We start from the raw sequence: 25,848 nt of genomic DNA on the forward strand, positions 1-25,848 counted from the left end.
TGATTTTTAGCTCTTTATGTATAAAACACTATTTTAGAGATGACATAAATGTAAATATAGCTTATTCTGTACTACTTAGTTTTGGAAAGACCAGAGAAGCTGAGTAGCTCTCTCTCATAAACAACATGAATGTCTCACCAACACACTGGAAAACACAGAAATACTGCATATTCATTTTGATGGCTTTTGTCTGTGATCACCATAGACTGTTGGTGATCACGCAACTCTTGCTGTGTGATTTCTGTTTCAGCAGATGGCGCTCTTGCTCATTTCTTTACAGCCTCCAGTTGTATCTGACTGGGTTGCAGGTATTTCCTTTGGATAGCAACAGCTTTAAAACACAAAGAGAATCAGAGACAGAAGAAACAGAGAGAATATATGTTAAATTAATGTATGAGAGTGTAAAGAGACTATAAAGCAATGCATGAGAAAAGAAATCCCTGACTCTAACAATTAGGCTACAGCTCTAGGCTTGAGGCCCATTTAGGCCACATAGATTCATTGTCCCAGTTTCAAGGGATTCCTGTCTAATGCTTTCCTGGAAGACTAGTGGTGATATTTATTTCTGTTAATCATTATACACACACACACACACACACACACACACACACACACACACACACACACACACACACACACACACACACACACACACACACACACACACACACACACACACACACACACACACACACACAGTGACATACCCTCTGATAGGTTTGGCTTGGCTGATAAGGTCAGGAAGTTTGTTGTTTCTGGTGTCTGGCAGCCACATGCTAACGACAGCGGCCATGATGCTGATTGTATCAAAGATGATGTACGGGAGAACTGTGCTGTAAACTCCTGTAAACAGAATAATATCAATAAAATCAAAACAAACAACACATCAAGACACTAAAACAAATGTGAAGCTAAACTAAAATTGAATAGAACTTTTGGACTTGTCAAACAAATTAACATTATTAATCACTGGCATTACAACAGAGCCATAATTCATGTTATTAGAGCCACCTGTGCTTTTCCTGCTATATGAGTCAAAATGTCAGCTGTGAAAAAGCCTTATTAGTGTGATTTATTTGGATGCTCTGGTGCCAGCAAGAATTAGGTTAACAAGATTTATTCAGAGAACAAGATGATGTGTAAAGTGCAGGGAAAACTTTTGATAGGGAAGAAAAGAAAACTAAGGCTCATAAAGCAAACATCAGACAAATGCAAACATAAAAGAACAAAAGATGTTTCCTAAAAATGATAGGAGCACTTTATGTCTTTTGTGTGTAAAAAAAAATGTGTCACTAGTTTCCCCAATAGAATAAAAATGCAGTTTTGCCAATTTTTAACTATGTTTAGTTTAACTATGAACCCAACTTTATAGTGCCTTAAATGTTGTAGGCAAAATCCTAAAATCAATTCTGAAATTCACAAACAGCAGAAGATTACATCAGTGGTTCCCAACCTTTTTCCTGAAGTGACCCCTATTCAATCATTGAGTAAACTGACAACCCCTGACGAAGTGACACATGAATATTTCATATTATATGCAATGCATAACAATATAAACTCAGAACAACTGATAAAGTGTACAATTAACCCAAGTAGTGAATACAGTAGCTGTAGGAAGGATGAATTTTGAGCAGATTATTTCCTGTGGATATTGCAGTGCATTAGAGAAGAGTTTACCTTAAATTTTTAGGAATTTATCCAATCTTCCGTCTGTATTATACATTTTTTTAAGTGTTTTACTGTCATACATATTTAATAGGTTTCTTTCTGACAAATTCAGTGTTTTCTTCTCCCTGACGCTCAGCCATTGTTCTATTATTACTTTGATTGTTTTAACTGCGTACTTTTCTAATGCAGGATGAGGCTATTTATCAGAGAGTGAAGGCTCTGTGAATATAGCTTGTGTTCTTATTTTCACCGTTATCCTCATGAGATTTTTTAAAATAACAATCTAAACTTTAAAAACAACAATTACATTCATTTTTTCTTTCACATGAATTAATGAAATGCTGAGATATAGTGTAAATTTGTTTCCAAAAAGTTTTCTTACACCCCTTAAAATCAAGAAGGCCTTCTGACCCCCCATGTTGGGGATCAGTAGTCTACATAATCACAATGTATATTGATATTACATATTTATATATATTTAAGTTCATGACTGCAAAAAAATACATCTTAAGGGAAAGTTAAGTTTTTCAACAACAACACTTTTATTTTTCTATCGTTATGATTTGGGATTCATTTTTTATTTATGTCAAGTATTTTCACTGGAGTGTGTTTAAAACTGTTTTAATGCTATTTTGGTTACAACAGTGCAGACAAATACAACGACAGAAACAGAAAGAACCAAAAACACACTTGCCTATGTAGATCACATAGGGGCAAATGATGGTGCCTATGCGTGCAGCTGTGGAGGTGATCCCTAAACCCATGTTCCTGACCACAGTGAGGATCAGCTCAGTGAAAAGCACATAGATGAAACAGTAAGCACCAGACACACCCATTTTCCCACCAAGGCTAACACCTTGAGCACGACATGCATGTCTGGAAAAAACAAACAAACAAACGTGTTTAACAATTTTACAAATCTCGTCCTTTCAGGGATTCCTGATTCAGTCTGTAATATACAGACTGAATACAGACCTTCGGGAACCAGCTTTATGATTAGAAGCGTGATGCCGCAGAACATCAGTGTGGAGAAGAGGAGAGTTGGCCGTGGCGCTTGATTAACCAGCAGCCAAGTGGCAACGTACACCACAATGTCAATGGCTGCAGAAATGAAGCAGTTCAGGTAAGCATTTCCATTCAGGTCACTGGTGTTGAGAGAGCGAGACCATAGAACACCATGGCGACAGACATCCTGCAGAAACACAAAGTCGAGACTGGATGAAGATGGACGGGACTGCACACTCAAATTAACTTAAATCAATGGTCAAAAATCAAAAGGACTGTGTCTTATGTAATTAATGCAAGTTAAGTAATTACTTAACTACATTAAATAATTACAAAATTAATTAAAAGGGGTCTGATATCCAAGAGTTTTTTTTATTTGTCCAAATTAACTGTATGTTTATAAGTTACATAACATAAGGGAATTATTTTGGTACATGCATCCATATTTAGGAAAGTTACAAATAGATTAGAAGAGAGAGATTCTACATTACCATATGAAGAGACCTAGAACTGTAATGTTCCTCATGTTCAGGGTGTGCATCAGGTCCACATAAGTATATGTCTGCTCATCTTCACCTTCATTTTGCTGAATCAGACATAAGAGAAGAAACAGAACAGTAAGATAGAGTTTACCACCTGATTACAGCTACAGTTTGGGGCAAATATACTTTATACTGGAGCAAATCAGCTCAGTAAAAATGGAATAAGTACCATTAGTTCCAAGCACTCATCAGACCTAAACAGGACCTCAGGGGCAGGGACTCTGTTCCTTTTGGCAGCGTGGCGTATGACAAGCTCAGCCTCCTCCACCCGACCTTTCTGCAAAAGCCAACGTGGAGACTCAGAAATCAGCTTGAATAGAAGGAGAGACAGATGTTCAGTTACACCACAAACATTACAAAATCAGTAAAGGTTGATCTTAGACAGTCATTTAAAAAAAAAAAAAAAAAAAAAAATTAAAAGCCTCAAGTGGAAGTATTTGCTCTCTGTATGTGCATGTACATGTATCATGTGAACTTCATGGAGAAGACAGTGTTAAAAATGAGAACCATAAACTGAACTTTGATTCATGTGTTTCTTAAAAGTGGTGAAGTTGTTTTGTTCTGAGTAATTCTGGGCTCCGAATGATGTAAAGCAACCTGATAAAATATTCATTTTTCTTTGCAAAAACATGAATGGAATTAAGAGCACAACAATGGATTATTTGAGTTTTTAAAAAGCTGTAAAAAAAAAAAAAAAAAACCCATTTTATTAAAAGAAACAGAAATGGTAAAAATGACTGATTGTATTTAATAGATTAAAATATACAATCTGTATTTTGTATAATACCAACAAAAACTAAATCTGCATCTCACAACTTCCACTTACATTAAGTCTGTAATAAAGGGAGAGTTGTCTTTTTTGTCATAATATTTAGTTTCGTTTATTCTATTCAATTTCATTCCATTTATTTTATTTATGTATGTTTGACAGACTCAAATTAAATCAAATCTACAGATTATAATCTGATAAATGCTAATACTGATCATTTCCTATGATAATCAAACAAAGTTACAAACCAGATACAATCCCTGGCATCAAGACCACTCAGTTATATACACTAACACACACACACACACACACATACAGCACAATTAGAAACTATAAAAAAGTTAATTAAAAAGAGGAAGATGCATTTGTAAAAAAAAAACAAACAAAACAAAAAAAAGAACAACAAGTTACATATTCATCAGACTTACCACCACGTTGGAATAAATAGGAAGCCGGGGATGGCAGTAGCAACCAGCAGCATCCTCCAGTCTCGTATGAAGTAGGCAAAGAGTGGTAACAAGGCGTAACCGATGCCAAAACCTCGACTGTGGCCCAGCAGAGTGAAGCTCACCTTGGAAGACTGGCTCAGTATCTCAGATCCTGACCACTCTGAAAACTCTCTGCAGCCATATTGAATTCATTGCTTCACGCAGTTTATTGCCTTCAATTCATCACTTCTTTTAACACAGTACACTTATGTTTATATGTCATGCCGCAAAATCGACAGTCTCAGCACAGTGCAATAAGTTTGTACAGTTCTCCTGAGGGGGAAACATATCACCACCCATGCAGCTGATAGGTTATCACAGGAAGACATTGGAGAAGAGATGGAGATGGGAACTCTTTTGAGACAGAAGTACATGTGCTGTCTCACCCAGTATGAATGATGCGATGTAATTGGATATCTGGCCAAGTCCTCTCAGACAGTTGAGGATACAGAACATGACCCAACTGACGGAGGTGGCCTGGATCAAGGCAGTGACTGTAAGGCCATGGTGACAAAAAACACCGGCTTTCTGCCAAACCTGTAAGACATGAAAACATGAAAACAACGGCGTACCAGTGGGTATACATTTGAATAGCTGGTTCCTATCTCTTCTCTTTCTCTCTTATTATCTCAGTCTCTGACTGTTTTTAGAGTTATTGGAGATTTTGATACCAGCAATTCTATTTTGGTGAGTTTAGAGATAGTAATTTGCAGCTGACATATTGTACATTCAATGTAAATTTGTTTCATGCACATTTTTACCTGTGAAGACTTTGACTTTTTCAAAAAGCATTTAGTTACGGATTATATTGTCCTGTCACTCATAAATGAGGTGAAGGTGAAGTGAGGATGATTGCATTTTATTGAATGTGACTAGTGGCTTGACAATTCCAGGTTTTTACATCCTGGATCTGACATTTGAATTGAATACAGAGGTGGTGTGGACAGGTTTGTCCTTTGTGTGTGCTCTGGTCAGTCAGTGTTCCCAGTAAGATAGCGCTCGTTTCATTCACTTATGTTGAAAGGCAACACCCTGCACTCCTTATTTGGAAGGTCCTGGCTCCAAACGGAAAAGATGGCACCCAATGGTTGATGCCACACTTCACTATATCCGTCTTTATATACACTTACCAACCACTTTATTAGGAACACCATAGTAATACTGTGTAGGGCCTCCGTTTGCTCTCAGAACAGCCTCAGGTCTTTGTCAGCTGGACGTCCTCCCTGGGTGTTCAAGCAATGCCGAAATAGCCTATGTCATTACCATCATCAATGGGCCTTTTTAGCTATTCTGCTATGGTTTATAGTGTATGCATCTTTATACATCTTATCTGTCTAGATCAAAAACTTATGTAGATAGAGAATTGACTGTACCTTGTCAAGGCTCTGGTGGATTAGTTGGGTGATGGGCCATGATCTGGGTGGAACCTGATTCTTGATGCCTTTATGAATGAACAGGTCGAGGACTGTTCTCTATGTACTCTCACTTTGAAACCTAATTTGTAGGTAAAATTTGACATTCATGGTTTTTTTTTTGCTCCATCCAATTGTGTGAGTGAACTGGACTATTATCTGATGTAAATGTCAATAAGATGTTGGTATTACTTAGTCTATAAATTAATCCATTAAGGAGCCATTCAAACATTTAGCTTGTTCTTCAGAAACCTATTCACTACTTGTGGTGTTTGGTTAGCTGTTAAAGTGCAGCTCTTCATTCCCTGATTTTATGGTCTCTACTTTATATAAGAAATGGTTTGTTTGACATGTGGCACAAATGTCTAAGGACAGAAGGTTTGATATGTTGTACAACTTGTAAAGGCCCTTGAGGCAAATTTGTGATTTAATGATAATGAGAATTGACTTGACTATTTGTCACATCTTCCTCCTGAATTATACAACTGCTCTTTAGACTTTATGGTATCAGTTGTGAGAAACTACTTCTGAGTTTCAGTGCAACAGATGCAGATTTTAAAACACATTTGGTATAGTCCATTGTGATCTCACTTTAAAACACTTTATTCCACTATAGCTCAACCTGAAAAAGCAGCTAAAATTGAATTACTGATCCAGTTTTAAAGTACATGTGTTATATTTACTTTATATTTCATATTTCTACTTTTATTATAACTCTTACTTGTCTTCTTATTTGTCTCTTTTTGGCCTATCTTGAAGCTGTGGACTATTTTGATTTATTTTTCCATGTAAACTTTTATCATTGTTATTATCATCATCATTATTAACATGACTTACCGGTCTGAGAGGTGACCACTGATGAAGGATCCAAACAGAACTCCAACAAAGAACAATGAAGTGGAAAAAAAGGACCTTCCACGCATTGTCACACACCAGATCCCACTGCGATTGCAGGACAGAAGAAAATCATTCAGGTTATTGCAGAGAAATCTGTCATTAAGGCGAAATCTATTTCATTCTAATCTAAAAAAGTGAAACAGGGAAAGTTTCAGCCTGGACCCTGAGTTCCGGTCTGCATGGGAGACAGAAAGCCACAACATAAAGATTTTGAAGTTCAAAGAATATTACTCGTCAAATTTATAACATTTGACTCCATTTCTCAAGTGAGCTGACAACACTTAGGGCTTTGAAACAATGTATGAACAAAGGCTTCAGTTCAATTATTGTTTTATTCACATTGTGCATGGAGTATAAATACTGGACCTCAGACACAATGGTCGCGGTGTATCTCTCAGTGCTGAACACCCATCCATCCAGACTTTTCTCTGTGTCATTGCTCAGTCCTGCAGTCCAGTTTCCAGTGTCCAGTTTGTATCGAGAACAGCTGTCAGGTCAGATCCAGCTGCTCCGCTCGTGAAAGGGAGCCTCCACATCCATGTCATTACGCGTGGAGTTGATTGATACCTTGCAGCGGTGCTCGGGTGTACCTGAAACGAACACCACGAGCACTCCCATGTACCCGCACGGAATCGCACTCAAACTCAACAACTAATAATAATAATAGAATTTGAAAAAGTCCGTAGTCGCCCAGAAAAGATGTGATTTCATCGAAGTCTTTCATTTTTATTTGGAAGAGACGCTCCGCGGTGCGTTTGGATTTTTATAACTGAACTAATACCAGGACCCAAGTTTTTTATTTCTCTAATGTTTTCACATCATAAACTACGAACGACAGCATTAAAACACGAGTCTTGCAGGTAAAACATGAGACTCATGTGACTGTTATATCAGTATAGTGTGGCTGTTCTGCAGGTGCGCTTTATTTAACTACAGTAACTGGGCGGAGATAAGCCTCCTGAATTGCGCACCCAAAACGCTGTCAAAACTTTCATTTGCAATTTCAGTCGCAGCCGTCATGATCATCGACCGGGAAAGACGCAGAAAAAAGGTGCATTGATGCATGTAGTTAAAGCACCCCAAATAACCATCACTCTGACAAAACACACAATGCAGAGTGAAACATGAGAGACATCCGCTGTCACAAACCAGTCCGCACGGCCATGACAAGGAAGGGAGACGCACACAACAAAGCCAATTGACAACCAATGTATTAAAAAAAAGGAAATAACCTCAGAGAGAGACCTAACCTAACAATGGCATGTGTAGTCAGTGGGATCAGTAGTGCAGGTGAGCGCATGAGTGGAACAGTGTGTGGCTGTAGTGTTGTATGGTGCAAAAAAGCAAGTCAAATGTCAACCCAAAAACCAAAAGGTGGAGAGCACAACGCAACTGCCCTCCAGGAGGGTTTTTGATGGAGCACTGGCACACAGAGCCCCAGGTGTTGCCAGTGTTGCTGATGATACTGCCACACCCACCTCCAGTGCCTGCAAAAACAACACAGATAGCAGCCACACAAAATCAAGCCACAGGCAGACTGGGCAGAGAGGGTCGTAACACATACAAATTGACCTCTGGCCTTCAGCAAGTCAGTAAGTGGTGCCATAACAGTCGAAAAATTCTTACAGAAACAGCGGTATTACCCCACCATCTCAAGAAATCTCATGAGCTCCTTAGTGGCAGGCTGTGGAAACTGCTTAACTGCCAATACCTTGGCTCACACAGGGGCCAGACACCCATGTCTGACCACCTGACCCAGGTACGTCACAGTTGCACAAGCAAGTTCACACTTTGCAAGATTCACTGTGAGATTCGCCTATGTTAACTGGTCAAACAGTGCTCTAACCCGCTGCATGTGAGAAGACCAAGAATCACTGTAGAAAACTAAATCATCTAAATAAACAGCACAGCTGGCCAGCCCAGCGACCACACCATTCATCAGATGTTGAAAGGTGGCCGGTGCACTCCTTAATCCAAATGGCATCACCTTATATGAATACAGCCCAGATGGAGTAATAAAAGCTGCAACTTCCTGTGCTCTTTTTAACAAAGGCATCTGCCAGTAACCCTTCAGCAGATCAAATTTGCTGACATACTTGGCAGCCCCAACCTGGTCTACACAATCCTCCATACGAGGCAATGGAAAAGAATCTGGCTTTGTGACCTTGTTGACCTTTCTGAAATCTGAACAAAACCTTGGTGTCTTGTCACTTTTAGGCATGAAAAACATGGAGAGGCCCAGCTTTATGAAGAAGTAAGCACTGTAATATCATTGTCAACCATATACTTGACCTCAGCATCTAGGTATCTAGCTTCTCAGGAGAAACTCTATAAAAATGCTGACGGATAGGCTGCACATCACCCACATCGATATCATGCTCGGCCCAATCAGTGCCGGAGGGCACACCACCAAACAAACCTGGATAGTTCAAAATCTTTTCAAATTCCATAGCCTGTGTTTCTGTCAAATGGCCAAGCAACCCTTTCAAATTCTTAAGGGCCTCTGAATTTTTCAACCCCTCATCAGGCTCAGGAGCAGCATCATCCATACATTCACCTGAAACCGCTCCCACTGCACCAGTCACCAGGGCAGGACTCACTGGCATTGCCCCCTGCTGGTCAGCACTGGACACACTAGAGGAGGGAGCATAACAGGGTTTAAGCAGATTGACATGGAACAGTTTTACAGGCTTCCTACAACCAGGAGTTGAAATCAAAGAATTTTGGTCTGAAATATGTTTAACCACTGAATAAGGACCTGAAAACTTTGCCTGAAAGGGCGAACTCTCAGAGAGCCAAAACTTGATCACCAGTACTAAACTCACGCACCTCAGCGCGGTGATCACATCTCCGTTTCATTTTTGTTTGTGACACAGCCAATGTTTGTTTTGGCAACTCCCCTGCAGCATATAGCCGATGCCTAAACCCATTCACATAGTCAGTTAGGTTGGTAGGTGGATCTGAGTCCTTCTATCCATCCGTCAACACAGCCAGAGGACCCTGGACAGTATGGCCAAACACTAAATCATTTGGGCTAAACATTACCTTGCTGCATTACCTCCCATGCAGCTAAAAGCAACCATGGCAGCCCCTCTTCCCAGTCTCTATTAAGCTATGTGCAATATACACGCAAAAGAGACTTGAGCGTCTGATGAACACGCTCTAAAGCACCTTGACTCTGTGCATGATAAGCTGACGACTGGTTATGCCTGATCCCTAGGAGTTTCGACACTTGGTCCCTGGTCACTCTGGATGACTGGGGATACCAAACACAGATATGAACTGTGTTAGGGCTTTAACCACAGACCTTGCAGTTATTGTGTGCAAAGGATAAGCTGCCGAGTACCTGGTGCTTTGACACATGACAGTCAGCGAATACTGGCAACCAGACCTCGCACAGGGCAGCGGCCCCACACAATCGATTATTAAGTACTCAAATGGCTGACTCATAAGTGGAATCGGCTGCAACGGAGCCGGTTTAATGACCTGATTTGGCTTACCAGTTGGCTCACACGTACTACAGGTCTTAATGTGCAGAGAAACATGCTTTTTAAGTCGTGTTTTCCGGACACCTAAATGCCCTGACTCATCGTGAGCAAGTCTCAACACATGGCTATGAAACTTAGATGGAACGACCACTTGAAAAATTGGATCCCAACAAAATCCTCACCATGGGCACCCACTTCCTCACCAAAATACCATCTTGAAGAAAGTAGCCACTGGCCACATTTTTCACCTGACCGGCTGACAGCACAGACCTGAACTGCTCCTCCAATGATGGATAAGCTCTCTGTTCACTCCACAGCTCACTGTTAGACACAGACAAAGGGACATCAGGTAAACATGGCAGGACAGTCTCAAACTCCCCATGTTCCCCCTTAGACCCAGCCTGTGTAACCATGCATGCAGGGAAAACCTCAGAAAAGCGCTTTGCACTTCCATCAGGCTGTTCTGAGCCTGAAGGACAGAGGCTGACTACTGGAGGTGGTGACACACTAGCCCAAACACGACTGCCAGCCAAGTCATTGCCCAAAATTATATCAATCCCTTCCACTGGCAACGCTGGTCTCACACCCATAGACACATCACACTGCACCAACTCGCACTCTAGGTTCATCCTATGCATAGGGACAGGCAACACATTCAACACCATTCCTCACATAAGGATTCTATCACTAATGTCAGTCTTCTCAGAAAATGGCAAAACAGACTCACATACATAGGAGTTAACAGCACCTGTATTTCTCAAAATCTTAACAGGCACCTTCGTGTCACTACCAACTTGTGTCACAAATCCTTCTTTGATAAAAGGCAGATAAGGCTCAGGGGGGCTGTCAGTCACACTAGATTCCATATGCCCACCTTAACACACACCAACATCCCCAGGACCAGCAACACTTGCAGCCAGTGCAGCAGCTCCTCCAACATGCTGCTTCTGAGCCCTGAGCAATGGGGAGTCTGACTTCCAATGGCCTGCCTCACGGCAGTAATTGTAAACATTCTCGCCTTTCTCAGGCACTGCTCGCGACCCCTTACCTGAAAAAATAAAACTAACAGGCGACTTACCACCACTCTCTTTGCGCGCCACAGGTTTACGCCCAGGCTCCTTGGTGCGGCTTTTATGAATGAGTGCATACTCATCTTCTAATCTCGCAGCCTTAGTAACAGTTGTAACCTCATTCAGATATGTAGCAACCCGACTAAGCAAAGAGTTTTTAAACTGCTCCAAGATGACCAACTCACACAACCTTTCAAAATTGTTAATATCTGAAGCCATACACCAATGATTGAAATGATTAGTCAGCTCCCTCGCAAACTCATATGCGACTGATCAACCCTTTTTTCCCCACGTCCTAAAACACTGGCGATATACCTCTGGGACCAACTTATATGCCTTCAGTACAGAAGCCTTAACTGATTTATAAGTTAGATTACCACTATTTAAAGATGCATATGCCTCCTGTGCTTTTCCTGACAACACGCATTGCAGCAGCAAAGTCTGCTCAGAGTCTGACCAGCTCCTTGCCTCCGCAATCCCCTCATACAGAGAAAAGAACACATCAAGATCCCTCTCATTGAACTTAGGCAAGAGACAAAGATTACGCACAACATCAGGAGACCTCGACGGTGAAGATGAACTTTCTTCCCCTTGCAGAACATCCTCAGAAAGCTTACCATCTTTGACTAACTCCAACTTAACAGTCTGCAACTCTAACTTTGCCTGCTCTGTCTCACAACGCAACCACTCAATAGCCACTTGCTTATCCATCTCAATCCTTTGCCTTTCTAGTTCCAAATGTTTCTCTTTCATGAGACAACTGTAATAAAAGCAATTCCTTCTGCTGCTACCTGATGGACCTGCCAATGCCTGAGCTGCCAGTGACTGACCAGATCCCTCTTGCTTAGCAACCAGCACCCGTTTCTCAACCAAATGCAGTTTAACCATATCCTTTATATTCTCTTTATACTGTCTATCACCAAGACCACTTGGATCCATTTCATACTCTTCTGTAATTTTCAAAAGCTGATCTTTAGTGCAACGATCGAACAACTCCTCACCTGGGGCAGCAACAAAATCCTCTATACCTGCCATAATAGACTAGGTCTATAGGCCCGCAGAACAAAAAAAACAACTGAACCAACAGACAGTGTTGCCAAGGTCATCTAGTGCACAAAGAGACAACAGCAATGTCCCCAAACCAATGTGGAAGTCCTCCTCTATCTAGACTGCCTATCCCAAACTTATCTATCTCACTGCCTTTAGTCTTCATGCAGATTAGCAGTGGGCTATTTAAACACTCAACCCAGTAGCCCAATTAAGTCCCCAGCAAGCTGGTTACTAACCTAACAGCTCTGGATGTGTCCCTGAGACAATTGCTCTGACCGCACACCACTCAAAAATAACAGACTAAAAAAAAACAAAACCAACAAGCCCAAAAGGACCACGTTGCTATGCCTACACAGGGGAAACTCTACAAAAGCCAAACTTACCACACTAGCTCACACCTGCCCACGCATGTGAACACATAAGTAACTCCAGGACCAAACTCCCCTGACTGAAACAAGAACCAAACCAAATAACCAACCTACCACGCCATGATACTACTATGTCCACCTCCAGTACCTGCAAAAACAACACAGATAGCAGCCACACAAAATCAAGCCACAGGCAGACTGGGCAGAGAGGGTCGTAACATCCGCAGACAGAAAAAGATCAGAGCAGGGGGAGTTAACAGGTGTTTAGAATAGTTATAATTACAATTAAAGTAAGTTCTTTCAAATCAAACATCCCAAGATATGAGTGGAAAGTATTGTTCTTGCAACTGCATTTATAACTTTTTTTTTTTTTACTCAAACGTAGCTTAACATGTCATGTGATATCTTACTTCAGCACACTGTAATAAATCTGAGTTCAAACAGAGACCAGAATTTATGTGGGATAAATGTCAGAGACCTCAGAATAACCGACACCAGACCACAAAAGTATCAGGCAAAATGACAATCTTTATTAAGTTAACACCAATAAGAAAAGAGTCTTTGGAGTTTCACTTGATAGGACATTTATGCCACTTGAGGGGGAGTCAGGGCTGGCCACACTATAAAAATACACACCACCATCCAGAGATGCAACACACATCAGGGATAAGAGCACATCACAACAAACTTCAGGAAATGCCTGACAGCCCACCACACTGCACACAGTGGAGTCACACGCCTACTTTAAGAAAGAGGGTGAGGCCAATACAAAACCTCCCCCCGCCCGGGACCCAACTCATCCCCACCCAGCTTCTCTCCTGTCCCCACGGTAATAAAATACAAATAGAAAATACACGATACATACAAGTTAAAACATATACTAAACTTCCGTGGTCGACGAGACCCTCCCCCCCGGGGTCTGAGCTTGTGGCACGGTCCAACTCCCCGGGGAACCACCATGGCTCCGTCGGACGGCGCAGCAGGTGAACAGGCAGGGAACGGCGGCGTGCCGGAGGCGGCAGCGAGGTTGGAGAGCATCGGCGGCTTGCGATCCTAAAGCCCCAGCCCTAACTAACTAAAGGAGGCAGCAGACCTCCGCTCCCAACACAGGAACTCACTAACCCCCTATCGTACCTGGATTCGTCGCCAGCAGCCCTAAACAGCTGCGAACGACACCCTCCCGCTCCCGGAATGAACGCAGCCACACCGCACAGAAGCTCGCTTACCAGTCCTACACACACGAATGCCCGGCTCTTCCCTTCCCCTTTTCCAGAGTCCAGCAGCTGCGCAATCAGTCACACCTGACACTCATTAATTCATCGCTTGTCAGTCCAATCAAGGTATCTTCACCAATTCACATCACAACACTTTACCAACAAATATTACTGGGACCACTACAGAAAATTGCAGATGAACATTTAATATCCAGGAATTCACATTATAGACACTAACACTGACTATCCCTGTAACTAACTGGCTACAATTTCACACATTGCCCATAATGCTATATACTGTACTGGGTTTTGACCTCGTCTTGTTTCACCCTGTATGATGAACTGCAGAAACCAAGCTTGGTTTGTTCCTAAAGCTCAACTGATCAACTTCATGTCTGCACCGCCTGCACACAATGAAGAGTTAAACTGTTGTCAGTGAATGCTGTTGAAAACAGTGAGGAGTTTCAGGAAGGACATGTCAGGTCACATGTTTGACACCACTTTCCTGAGAAGGTTTCACAGATATGTTTTAGGACTTAGTACACAGTAAAAAAGGTCTTGTCTGAGGTCAGCAATGGTGAAGTGACAGAGAATAAATAAATAAATAAATAAGCTCTCTGCTTGTATTTCTGCAGGAGACTACTTCATTTGGCAGCGTTCCTTGTGTGCTTTCTTATTTAGAGCAAATAACCTGCACAATGCACTGTGGGCATTTTGAAAGTTGAGAGTGTTGAATATCTTTTGTTTGCCTAACTCGACTTCTGCTGAGTCATTACTCTGCAGGCCACTGTAGTTTCACTGTAGCCTATAGGCTATAATGTTATATCATTATGCATTTAAATAGCCTAAGACAGGGCACTTGTCACAAGGCAATGACAATAAATTGGTCATCAAAAGCGTCCATGGAGTACAGAGTCTTCAGTGTGTGTGTGTGTGTGTGTGTGTGTGTGTAATGTATATTACTCACATCATGGAGACATAAACTGGTAAAACAAGGAAATGAAAGAAAACCTTCAGTGATGGAAACCAGTTTGTGTGTGCATGTGTGACTTGCACAGGAACAGCTCTCACCAGTGAGCTTCTTTCTTGTCTACTTCAGGCTTTAGTTTTGCTATAACAGCAGTTTTGTTTGCAAGTTAAAACAGGCAGAGCAGTGAATAACTTCTGCGTGAGAACGTAAGAACTGAACAGACAGGGACAAATCAGCGAGTGAGAATAAATGAACTAAAAGGTAAACAGAAGCACCCAACCCACTACAGTAGTTGTGTGTACAACTACCACAAGATGGTGCAACAATACAGAAAATGGTCAGTGTTAGGCTGGTGTAAAAGGTAACGCTTCTGTACTAATATAAATGTTTTTCCCAGGAATGAGGTCAGGTATGAAAGTGTTAGGGAAATAGAATTCACAGAAGTATCATCACTTTGTTCTACATGTAATAAAATGAAAGATAATACATGTAATAAAAGATAAAAAATATTAAGTAAATTCAGAAACATTGATTAAAATATGTTAAAGTATATGTCAATATCACAATATAAAAATAGTAAATTCAAAATACTACTTAAGTAAAAGTACAGTCAAAGTATTCACATTTTTTAAAGTCTTTCCTAAAACAACAGTCAGGAGCCCAAAAGAACATTGACACAGGTTTTTCTTGCTGTAATGATCCGTCCTTTTCATACTGACCATTAAGAGATCCAAAACCCACAGTCCTCCTTCAGTTCAGAAATATATTTAAAAGTTTATTTGAAGCAAATATAAAATCAGATCAACGTCTTTCAAAGTTATTGTCTTTTTAGTGCCAAATTCCCTCTTTTTGTTACTGTACTTCCACTGCAGCTGAACAGGAAAACACTGTCTGTTGAGATACAAAGAGGAAATTCTTTACTAAAAAGACTAACTGTGGAAGATATCCACTTTATTTGACTAACTCGGATGGCTGAAGCCTCCTATTATCTTCAGATAAACTTTAAAATACATCTTTGCTAAAAATGAGGGCTGTGAATTTTGTCCCCCATCACTTGCATTGTAAGTGTGTTTGGAGGAGATCCTCTAATGGTCAATATGAACAAGAGGAGTGATTACAACAAGAAAAATAGGTTTCAATGTTCATCTGGGCCCCTGACTTGAAAAATTGTGAATCTATCCTTTAAAGTAGACCATCAAAAGTAAAAGTACTCAGGCAGAAAAATATCACCTGTGACTGATACATTACATATTACATGAGATAAGATAATCTTTATTGATTCCAGGGGATAAAAAATCAGGTGTTGCAGCAGCAGCAGAATCAGAATACAATACATTATTAGCTTGTTAATACTGATGCATCAATGCACAGAATTTTACTGTCGCAGCTTGTCAAGATTGAGCTAATTTCAATTCTTAATTCACAGTTAGGTGCAGTGCAATGGTTCCCAAACTAAAGGTTGAGCCGCCTCCAAGCAGTCATAGGATAAATCTGAGGGGTTGTGATATGATTAATGGGGTAAATAAAAGCTCAGTTTGGTGGAACTTCTAACAACTCTTCATCAGAAATGAAAAAGAGTCCCAACTAGATGCTGCTTTTTTTGTAAGAGGTCACAAGTCAAAAAGATTGGGAACCACTGGTTTAGTCTAAAAATGCATATAAGCTTTTTTTTGGTCTTTTTTTTCATTTTTAAAATAATCTTAATCTGTTAAGTAACCAGTAACAATAGATGTCAGTTAATGTAAAATACATTAAACACTCCATAAAATGGAAATACTCAAGTAAAGTACAAGTACCACAAAATTGTACCTAAGTGCAGTACTGGAGTAAATATACTCTGTTACATTCCACTGGATAAAAGTGTATTTTATTTACACAGCAGATAAAACAATGTGACATGAAAAGTTAAGAATGTAATTTCTTAAATGCATCTTAAACAAGTCAAGTAACATCACTCCACCGCCCACTTCATCAGCAGTGACCCCTCTCTTCCTCATCGCCACACCTTGCTATTCTTCGGCCAGTGCTGTAACCATGGCAACGCCTCTCCGGCCAGTGAACGGCGATGCCCTCTGACCCCCAGAGAGGCGACCTTTGGCCTGAGGGTCATCAAACGGGGTCAGGGGGTCAGCTCTTGCTAGAGGACGGTAAAAGCACTTCACTGATTGGCTATCATTTGCCCTTTCCGTACCCTCATCTGTGTAATTGGCGTATTGACCAACTGGCCCTTTGCACATTGTTAGCAGCACCTTATCCAGTTTACATTGGATGAAGTGTAGTGTAGAGGCTGCTCTACGTGATATTTATGTACCTCATAATCTATTTTAAAGGTGTGTTTGTACGAATTTGCACCATTTTGCCTCCACCTCTGATGTTTTCTGGAGTGTACGAGGAGGTGAGTCAACTGATGAGGCACGTTTGAGATTCTCTTGATTGTTTTGGCACTTTAAAGCCTCGGTTTTCCATGTAAGCTGCAGGGTAATGACGGGGAAATGCCTCCATCCATGAAGAGCAGTTTAGCCACATCCCAACCCTCTTCTTCTCTCCCTCCTGATGATCTATGCCTCACAGGCCCATCACTTGTCAATATCTCTAAATTAATTTTGAGAGACTGCGTGGCAGCGGAAACACTGGGTGGGGGCAGGGCTCTCAGAGCAGAGCAGGTAGGTAGAGGGAGGCATGGGGGAGTGTGTGGGGGGGGTGTAGTAGTGGCACACAGGAGACAAGGACACAAGAAGGAGAGAGCCAGGCGGAGGAGGAGAAACGAGAGGAAAATGAGGAAATGGAAGCAGGATGAAGGATGAAGGAGAGTGTGGGGGAGAGAAAGACTGGACAAAGAGGCTGTGTTTTATTCATTTACCATTCTTATACACGGCTTCCCTCAAATATCAAAAGACGGTCTGAAAGCCCTCCATCTGTCCAAAATGAGGCCTGTCACCAGCAGTATCCGTTTGGATAATGGCTGTTTGACAGCTGAGCGCCACAGCGAGGAGAATCCATCACTCTCCTCCATCAGATCTCTGGGCCTCTTCAAAGACGGAAGTGAGGCACAGCGGTGATCTGTGACAGGAAAAGTGTTTTTATTTTGATATAAACATACCGTCACCTGCCTGAATCTTCACTCCAGTTTTGGACGCTTTCACCCCCACCTGCTGTAGTAAAAGACTTCCGATACAGGAGTTGACTATAAAAATGATGGGTTGTTCAATAACCATCCTCTCCTCTAGTACCCTGACATCCGTCCTTTGGGCTCTGTGGTATTTTCAAAGACCGTATGACCCTTCACCTCTCACCCCTCAACTCTGATCCCATCCCGCACAGTCCCGATTACACTGGGGAGCGACAAACCTTGTAACATCATGACCTCTTTCCTGGTGAAAAGACTGCCACACACGACGTCATCTTTCTGTGTCAACTGATTTCTTTAGCTCCGTAGTGCTAGTTGTGCTTTTAAATAACTTTCTCTCAGAATTCATTTTTCAGACGCTAATAACTGCTGTTCTTGTCTGTGAGGAGGCCTCGGGGATTGGATGGTTAATAGCCATGTTTGTCATCATCTCATTACTTTCACTACATCTTATATCAGGTTGCTCTTTAATGCTCTCCCAAACAAAGAACACACACACTGATGACACGTTTGTCTTTTTGCAGCCTTGTTTTAACAAAAAAAGAAACGAAGCTTTCTATCTTTTCTGCTTGCGTTTGCATTCAAATTTGTCACCTACTTCTCACAGACTTATTGCTGAACATTTTAAAAGACCTGAGGGTGAGTATCGAGTGAGGCTTGCTTCAGTGAATATTTCAGCCTGGAGGAATTCTTTGAAGTAATGGTCTGCTAAGTAACTTCACTGCATTGAGCTCAATAGTTTCTCCACTACTACTTACAGAAATGATTTTTCTTTTGCAACCGTAGTCGGAAAAATGGCTCCACCACACTTTTTTGAAATTGAGAAATATTTCCAACATTTAGAAAAATGCACAGGTGTGTGTGTTTATGTGTGTGTGTGTGCTCCGGCAGGATTTCCAGATTTTCCAGCTCTCCTGCAATCTAATGGGTTATTTGTCATCCGCAGAGTAAAGGATTTTTAAAAGTCAAGCCCGGACCAACTCCCTCCCTATCCTTTCTCTCACCCTCCCTCTCTTTCCCACTACCCCCCTGACACTCGCAATGGGAGATCGATAGGTTATTGATCAACTCTCTCTATCGCCAACCCACCAGACTAATCACCTTAACACCAGCCCAACTCTCTCTCTCTCTCCCTCTCTTTCCCCTTCTTCCCTGTTGCTTTCTGTTTTCATCCTTCGCTCTGTTGCTCTGTGTCACACTCATTCGCGGAGTAAATGGCGCATTTGGAGCTCGAGCCATGTCTGACGAGTGTTTCCCCCCCTCACTAGTAAACACAAACACGCAGAACCTTTAAATTATCTCAATATTAATTGTGCATCCTTGTGTCTCCTTTTTCAGCTGCCAATAATTGCCAAGTAGAATCTATGCAGCTGTGCGTTAGATAAAACAAGAAAATCTACCATTGGCAAGTGCTCTTCATCTATCTCTCATTTCTCTCACTCCTCCTCTGCCCGCTCCCTGCCTCCATCTCTCCCTGTCTGTCTTTGTTCGAGGGCAAAATCGATGGAGTGTATGAAACCGGCATATTTCTCTGCCTCCTGCTGTAGGAGACCTGGGGGAACCAGGCCTGAGAGGAGCAGACATGGCGGGTGTAGATTACAGTAAATCTGTGTATTTCTATTTGTCTTTCGAATGGGGTTATAGTCTTTAAATACAGAAGGGGCACTCGGTAAAGGCATTTGAAGCTTTTGCAACAAAAATCTCATGGACAGTTCATAGAAGCCAAGCTGACAGAAGTGTGTTTTTGAGTGGTTTATCCCAGGAGAATGGACAGCAATACAACATCCTATATCCCACATGATTTCCTATATCTATCCTTAGACCCTCGATTCAGATAAGGAAAAACTCACCTAAAAAAACCCCTTCAATGGGGGAAAAATAGAGGAAACCTCAGGAGGAGCAACAGAGGAAGGATCCCTCATCCAGGATGGACAGACATGCAATTGATGTTGTGTGTAAAGAATAGACCAGAAAGCAAAATTACAGAAATACAGCACAGAAAACAGGATGACAGCTAAGTAAAATGGGTCATATTTAATAGAATATTGCTGAGGGTAATGCAGAAGCCATCAAGGTAGGTTAATTTATGAGGTGCAAAACCCAAATTTGCCCAATCTGTATGACAATCTATCCTTAGACCCTCTGTTTGGATAAGGGAAAACTAAACATTCACACTAAAATCCCCCATTTTCTATTAAACTAATCATCAGAAAGGCATTTAAAGTAACAGTTCATTAGTAATTTCCCAAATGTCATCTTGAATTTCACAGTTGAACAATGCAACAGTTCAACAACACTATTAGGAAACTCTTTTGTTGCTGGTAAATTCCTTCTTTTTGTTGAGGAACAACAAAGTCCAGAGAGGTCAGGAGTGTTTTTGGAGCCGTTTTTCGACCCGGTTCGAGCGAATGATGTCCAATGGATCCCTTTTGGGTACAGGCAGCATGAGGTTTCAGCTGACTAATAATCTGTTGCTTTGCCTCTGTATGTCGAAGATAAGAGTTTTCCCCTTATAAGCCTCCAACTGCACTGAGTAGTGTGATGAAAAACAGATAATCCCTGGAGGAGAATCAAGGTGACCTATGACCTTTGGATATAAAATGGATGAAGATGATGTTGCTCTCAATATGTCGTTTTGATCAAATGCGTGAGATGACAAATGTGGAGAACTATTCTGGGAATTTTGGTCCATTTATTCCATGTATATCCATGTCCGTTTTTTAAAGCATGAGAGGATTTTTGCTGAAGATAAACAGATATTTCCGTTTGTCGCTTTTAAAACGTGCAAAACATCCTCTAGCCTTTATTTACAGACATACACAGCGTACTCAACTGCAGAAACAATATGGCTGTGCAATACTTAGACAAACAACACACACACACACACACACACACACACACACACACACACACACACACACACACCTCACAGGAGAATTGATTGACTATTCTGTCTCAATACATCTCTCCTTCTGTTACTTAGCAACCGGTGCCTGAGAGGATACGGATGCTGGAGAAGTTGTACTCCTGTGCATTTTCAGTTGATAAAGAGATATGATTAATGAAAATGTCATCATTACTGTGTGGTGAAATGCTGGAAAAATGACTCAGAAATAAAGGAGGAAACATAGTGTTCGGATCTTGTTTTGATTTGTGTGTCTGTCAGCCCTGATTTTTTACATTCTCTACTGAACAGACTGATCAGCTGTAGGGGAGAATTATAGTCAATAATAAGAATACCCTTATTTAATATTTCAGAAATGTGCCATTTGAGCTGCTAGATCAAGTTGTTGGGTTGTTATATGTTTTTTTCAGTTGTTAACCTCACTGCAACATGTAAAAACAAACTGCTTTTGTGGTGACAAAGAAAGCAAAATTTTACATTCACAGTATATCAAAGTGTGAATGATGTATGTGTGTTTTTATTCTTTCATAATCACAGACACTGCTGGGTAAAAATAATACTGTATTTGTCTTTCTCTACACATATTCTGGCAAATTACTTTTTTGCTCCAAAATACTGGTGTTAGATTTTAATAAGGAAGAAAAAGGTTGATAGACTGATGAAAGTAGTTTTCACTCTGTAGATTGTATTGTTCCTCCACAAAATGATGCACTAAATACATTCAACTACTGCAATAGAAGCAGTGTGTAATCCTCACAACCGAAAAGTAAATGTTCAATACAAAACACAGATGCTGCTTCATAAATCTATAATATCTTATCTATCCGGTCGTATACAAAACACTGAAGATTAAGTTTGTAATGATGCTCTGACTGCAGTAAAAGACTTTCAGTAGGCTGAAATGCATGGAAACACAACCTGCCTCATGCTGTAAGGAAGCAGGACTTCACTGTAATACTGAACAATATTTCACATACACATGAAAATAATCTCACATTTACTGACAGCAGTGTATCCAATTTTTAGGACGTGTTTTAATAAAATTTATAAGAAATGGAAATTGTTCTCCTTTAGCATAAGTCAAACTCTGCAGAGGAAAAATACCCGATTTAAAAAAATGATCCAACTGACAGAAGGTAAAAATTAAGCTTTTTTAACTAATTATTTTATTGTTTCACTCAAAGTTCAGAAATGTCCATTAGCAAGAAGATTCAAAGAAAGAAAAAAAAAAAGTTTTTTTGTCTTCCCCAGTAAGACCTGAGAGGAGATGTTTTGCTTTCCAGTCTGCAGGTATATAATGTTTTTGGATTTCAGTATTCAACACACTTATTTAGCTGTAACTCCAGGAAAAGAAAAGCCAGCATGTTATTGAAATGTTTTTCTTTTTCTTTTTTTTTTTAAGCGTCAATATGTTTTGTTAGCTTGACAGCAGGTAAGATGAGTTTTGTGGGTTAAACCACCACTTTTCTTTATGATGCCAGCCACTGTATTGACACATAAATAAGCTACAGTGTAATGATGCAGGCAGAGCACTTTCAGAACATTTTGATGAAAAGGACCAAGACATCTTGAATGTTTTTGCTTCTGAATAAGATTGTCCTTTACTCATACGTATCTATATTCAATACTTTTGTTTTATCAATACTCATCAGTCTTTCTCCATGACAGGCCTGTAAGATCAACATATGAACTTTGCAGCTATGAATTATGGAAAATACTGAAGAAACCATACATATTTTTGAACGATGGAAACAGGGATGATGCACATAAATTCAAATTCCAATCAAAATAAATAAATAGATAAATAAATAAGAGTCTGTGCACTGTTTATGTGTAACATTTAAAAAGCTCTGAGCATCATCCATTAAACAATATTAGTATATAGACACACACACGCATGTTTTCAATAAATCCAAGCACTAATATGATGCAGTAAAACAGTTGAATGCGTATTTTAAGTGTCTCATGTTGGCCCAGAAACAGTGAGCCTGATCTCACTCATAAATATTGCAATTTTAGTACCAAATTTTAACACCAGAATTACTCGATTACGTGTGTTTTAATTAACAGATTTTGACCACGACTCAAACAATACAGAAGAGCATCTCTTTAGTTTTTTAAATAAAAGAAATGAGGTGAATGATTTATTCGGTTTGTCAAAATCGAAATAACGTCCTTCCTGTGAAGCACGTCGATGTCAGAAGTTAAATTACAGGCCAGCATGGAGATCATTATTAACCTTATTGAAAGGAGGATGAACCATAAGTTTTCAACACATAAAATAAAACAACCCGGTTGACATTTATTATTTTTTCCCAACATATTTCTGGTGTAAGTCATTCATGTGCTACAGGTCAAAGCCCATAAACGATCTCACACAAATGCCTCTGTGTTGGAAACAGCGTCGAGTGAGATTGAAGTGATCGATGATCGATACATCGAATGTTTAGATCAATTTCTGAACTTAAGAGAAAACAGCTTAAGCATGGAGCTTTATGATATCCAGAAATAACAGTTGGCACGGATGGTTTAATTTATGAGCTGTCATTAAAATAAAAATATTTTTGACCCACTGAGCGCTTCAAAAAATAAATCTGCGATTAAAATCTGACACATAAAACTAAAAGTTCAGCAGCTGCAGCTCTGAAGGCCTGTAGCTCAGTGTGTGTGTGTGTGTGTGTGTGTGTGTGTTATGTTCCTAAAATGTAAGAGGGTTTTAATAGCAGCCTCCTACTTGAAAACTTTAATTTCTATTTAATTTTAATGATTTAAACGACACAATTAAAAAAATGTATATTTAAGAGCATTTTGCAGCATAGCTCAATATCCAATAGCAATCAGTTAATTTATTTACATCTTAAATTAATTAAATCAAAGTTGTAAAACATTGTATTTAAAAAAAGGTATATTTAATTTCATTTGAAGCATTGGCTGACTATTATTGAACTCATCCTCTGATGGGAAATAAACAGACTGAACACGAATCAAAATAACTGTAAATATCTTTCTTTTCGATTTGTCAGTTCTGCTGCAAACTAAATCACCAAGAAAATCCATTAAAAATCCATTAAAATTAAAAATTTGAAAGATAAACAGACTATTGACACAACAGCAATAAAGCTCCCCTACGGATCCCCCTGGGGTCAGCTGAGAAAAAAACAACAAAGATCCATGTGTAAATCTGTACTCTCGTGTGTGCACGGTTTAATATTTTAAAATATATATATTTGGCCTATATTTTAACCAAAGATGTTTTCATATGTGTGTTTTATAATTATGTAACATACATCTGTTGCACATACAGTAGGCCTATGTGTTAAATAGATGTTGCTTTTATGTGTCGCATATAGGTTATATATGGAACTATTCAAAATAATTAAAAACTTAATTTTTGATCCGAGGGAACCGTGAACACAGATTTCTAAACCGAGAGTGCAGATTTACACATGGATCTTTGTTTGTTTTTCTCAGCTGACCCCGGGGGGCCTCCGTACCTCGAGCTGTCCGAGTGTCCATTTATTTCTGTTATTGAAGAGACTGACGAGACACACTGAAGCTCTGCATGTCTGCAAAATAAATACAAACAAGTGTAGCTTTACACATAATTGAATAAAATGAATATGGGGCACATAATTATTAATGTGTGATAACATTGTTGAAAAACTTTTCACTTTACCTCATTACACGACTACATTTTTATATAAATTATTGTTTTAACATAAAATCACAAGTGATCCAACCGATCAAGTCAAGAATATGTGTTTATTCAATTATTTAGTGTTAAAAGATGCTTTCTGACATTATGAATTCCCTTTGATTTAAATCAGGCCACCTCTCCGTCCATTAAGGCTGTAGACAGACAAGTGTGACAGGTGAAAATATAACTTCATAATAAACGTAAAACACATTAAAAACACAATAATATTTTGTTTATAGGCGCTCATTCTCAGCTGATAAAATCCCAAGTTCTTCATCTCTGGACTTAGTGAACTTCACACAAACCAAACGAACGCGCTGCAGCGTTGGGATCCTAACTTTGTGACCTCCTTCACCCTCCTCCCAACCCCCCCTAACCGGCCTGCGCCACGTCATTAATCTCTGTCAATCAATACTTCGATCAAGTTTATCACTAAGCGCATAAATGCAAAACCATACAGTCCGTGGGAAAACAAAGTTTATCTGCAAGGAACTCCTGTGTCCGGAAACAGATAGTGACTGTATATTTTACACATATTCCAGCCAGGACATCATCTGTCTGTCTCTGACACTCGTGCAAAGGTACACGCGAAATACGCACGTTCACACGCCAGCGCACAAACGTCAGTGGCACTGTAGTAACTATTTACAGCTTCTCAAAAGTAAATAAAAACTGCAGGGTCAGTTAAAAGTCTGAGATATGTGTGACAGTGTGACATTGTTGTTTTTTTTTTTCACTAGCCGCGATTTCATCCCAATGAGGAAGACTATTTAGAAAACTCTGCTCGTGCCCGCCCCACATTTTAAATACAAGGAGGCGCGCTCCCATCTCTCTGACACGCGGCTCAGCCTGCTCTTAGTGGAAGCGCTGTTGGACCAGAGATGAGATACAGCCCGGGAGAGCTGCCATCCACGTGAATGCATAAAGCGCCACGACGCCGCGGAGACGCTCGGTTCTGTACCTGCGCTGGAACATCAGAACTTATCCACAACACTCTGGATTGATCGGAGAATCTTAATCAATGGATTGGCGTTCAAATGGTTTGGTAATAAGATCGCTCCAGGAGGGCTAGGGGATTATAGAAAGCGCGAGTCCCTGGGTGAGAGACAGGAGTGAGAGTGAGAGACAGGGGGAGAGGGTGGGGAGGGTGGGACAGGGGAACATATATCCTTTCAGAT

The 25,848-nt window shown here is 40.3% G+C and overlaps 1 protein-coding gene across 3 annotated transcripts; it reads right to left on the reverse strand.

The window, feature by feature from the left end:
• LOC137194067 (solute carrier family 22 member 4-like) lies at positions 1–14,180 on the reverse strand. 3 transcript variants are annotated; one of them, XR_010930918.1, is made up of 8 exons: positions 7,148–14,180; positions 6,722–6,826; positions 4,413–5,009; positions 3,385–3,492; positions 3,165–3,259; positions 2,644–2,860; positions 708–843; positions 1–331 (listed from the first exon to the last, which is right to left on the reverse strand). XR_010930918.1 is itself a non-coding variant. In XM_067605602.1 (6 exons), exons 3-6 carry the CDS (start codon positions 3,165–3,167, stop codon positions 247–249), a joined length of 441 nt encoding a protein of 146 aa, XP_067461703.1. In that variant the 5' UTR covers positions 3,168–3,259; positions 3,385–3,525; positions 4,413–4,544; the 3' UTR covers positions 1–246. The 3 variants fall into 3 exon arrangements, 1 of the variants encoding a protein (XP_067461703.1); XR_010930919.1 differs by lacking the exons at positions 1–331; positions 708–843 and adding an exon at positions 2,224–2,544 and having other exon boundaries at positions 3,385–3,525; XM_067605602.1 differs by lacking the exons at positions 6,722–6,826; positions 7,148–14,180 and having other exon boundaries at positions 3,385–3,525; positions 4,413–4,544.
• Between the last annotated feature and the right edge of the window lie 11,668 nt (positions 14,181–25,848).

Source organism: Thunnus thynnus, chromosome 12 (genome assembly GCF_963924715.1).
Source record: "Thunnus thynnus chromosome 12, fThuThy2.1, whole genome shotgun sequence".
Taxonomy (NCBI): domain Eukaryota; kingdom Metazoa; phylum Chordata; class Actinopteri; order Scombriformes; family Scombridae; genus Thunnus; species Thunnus thynnus.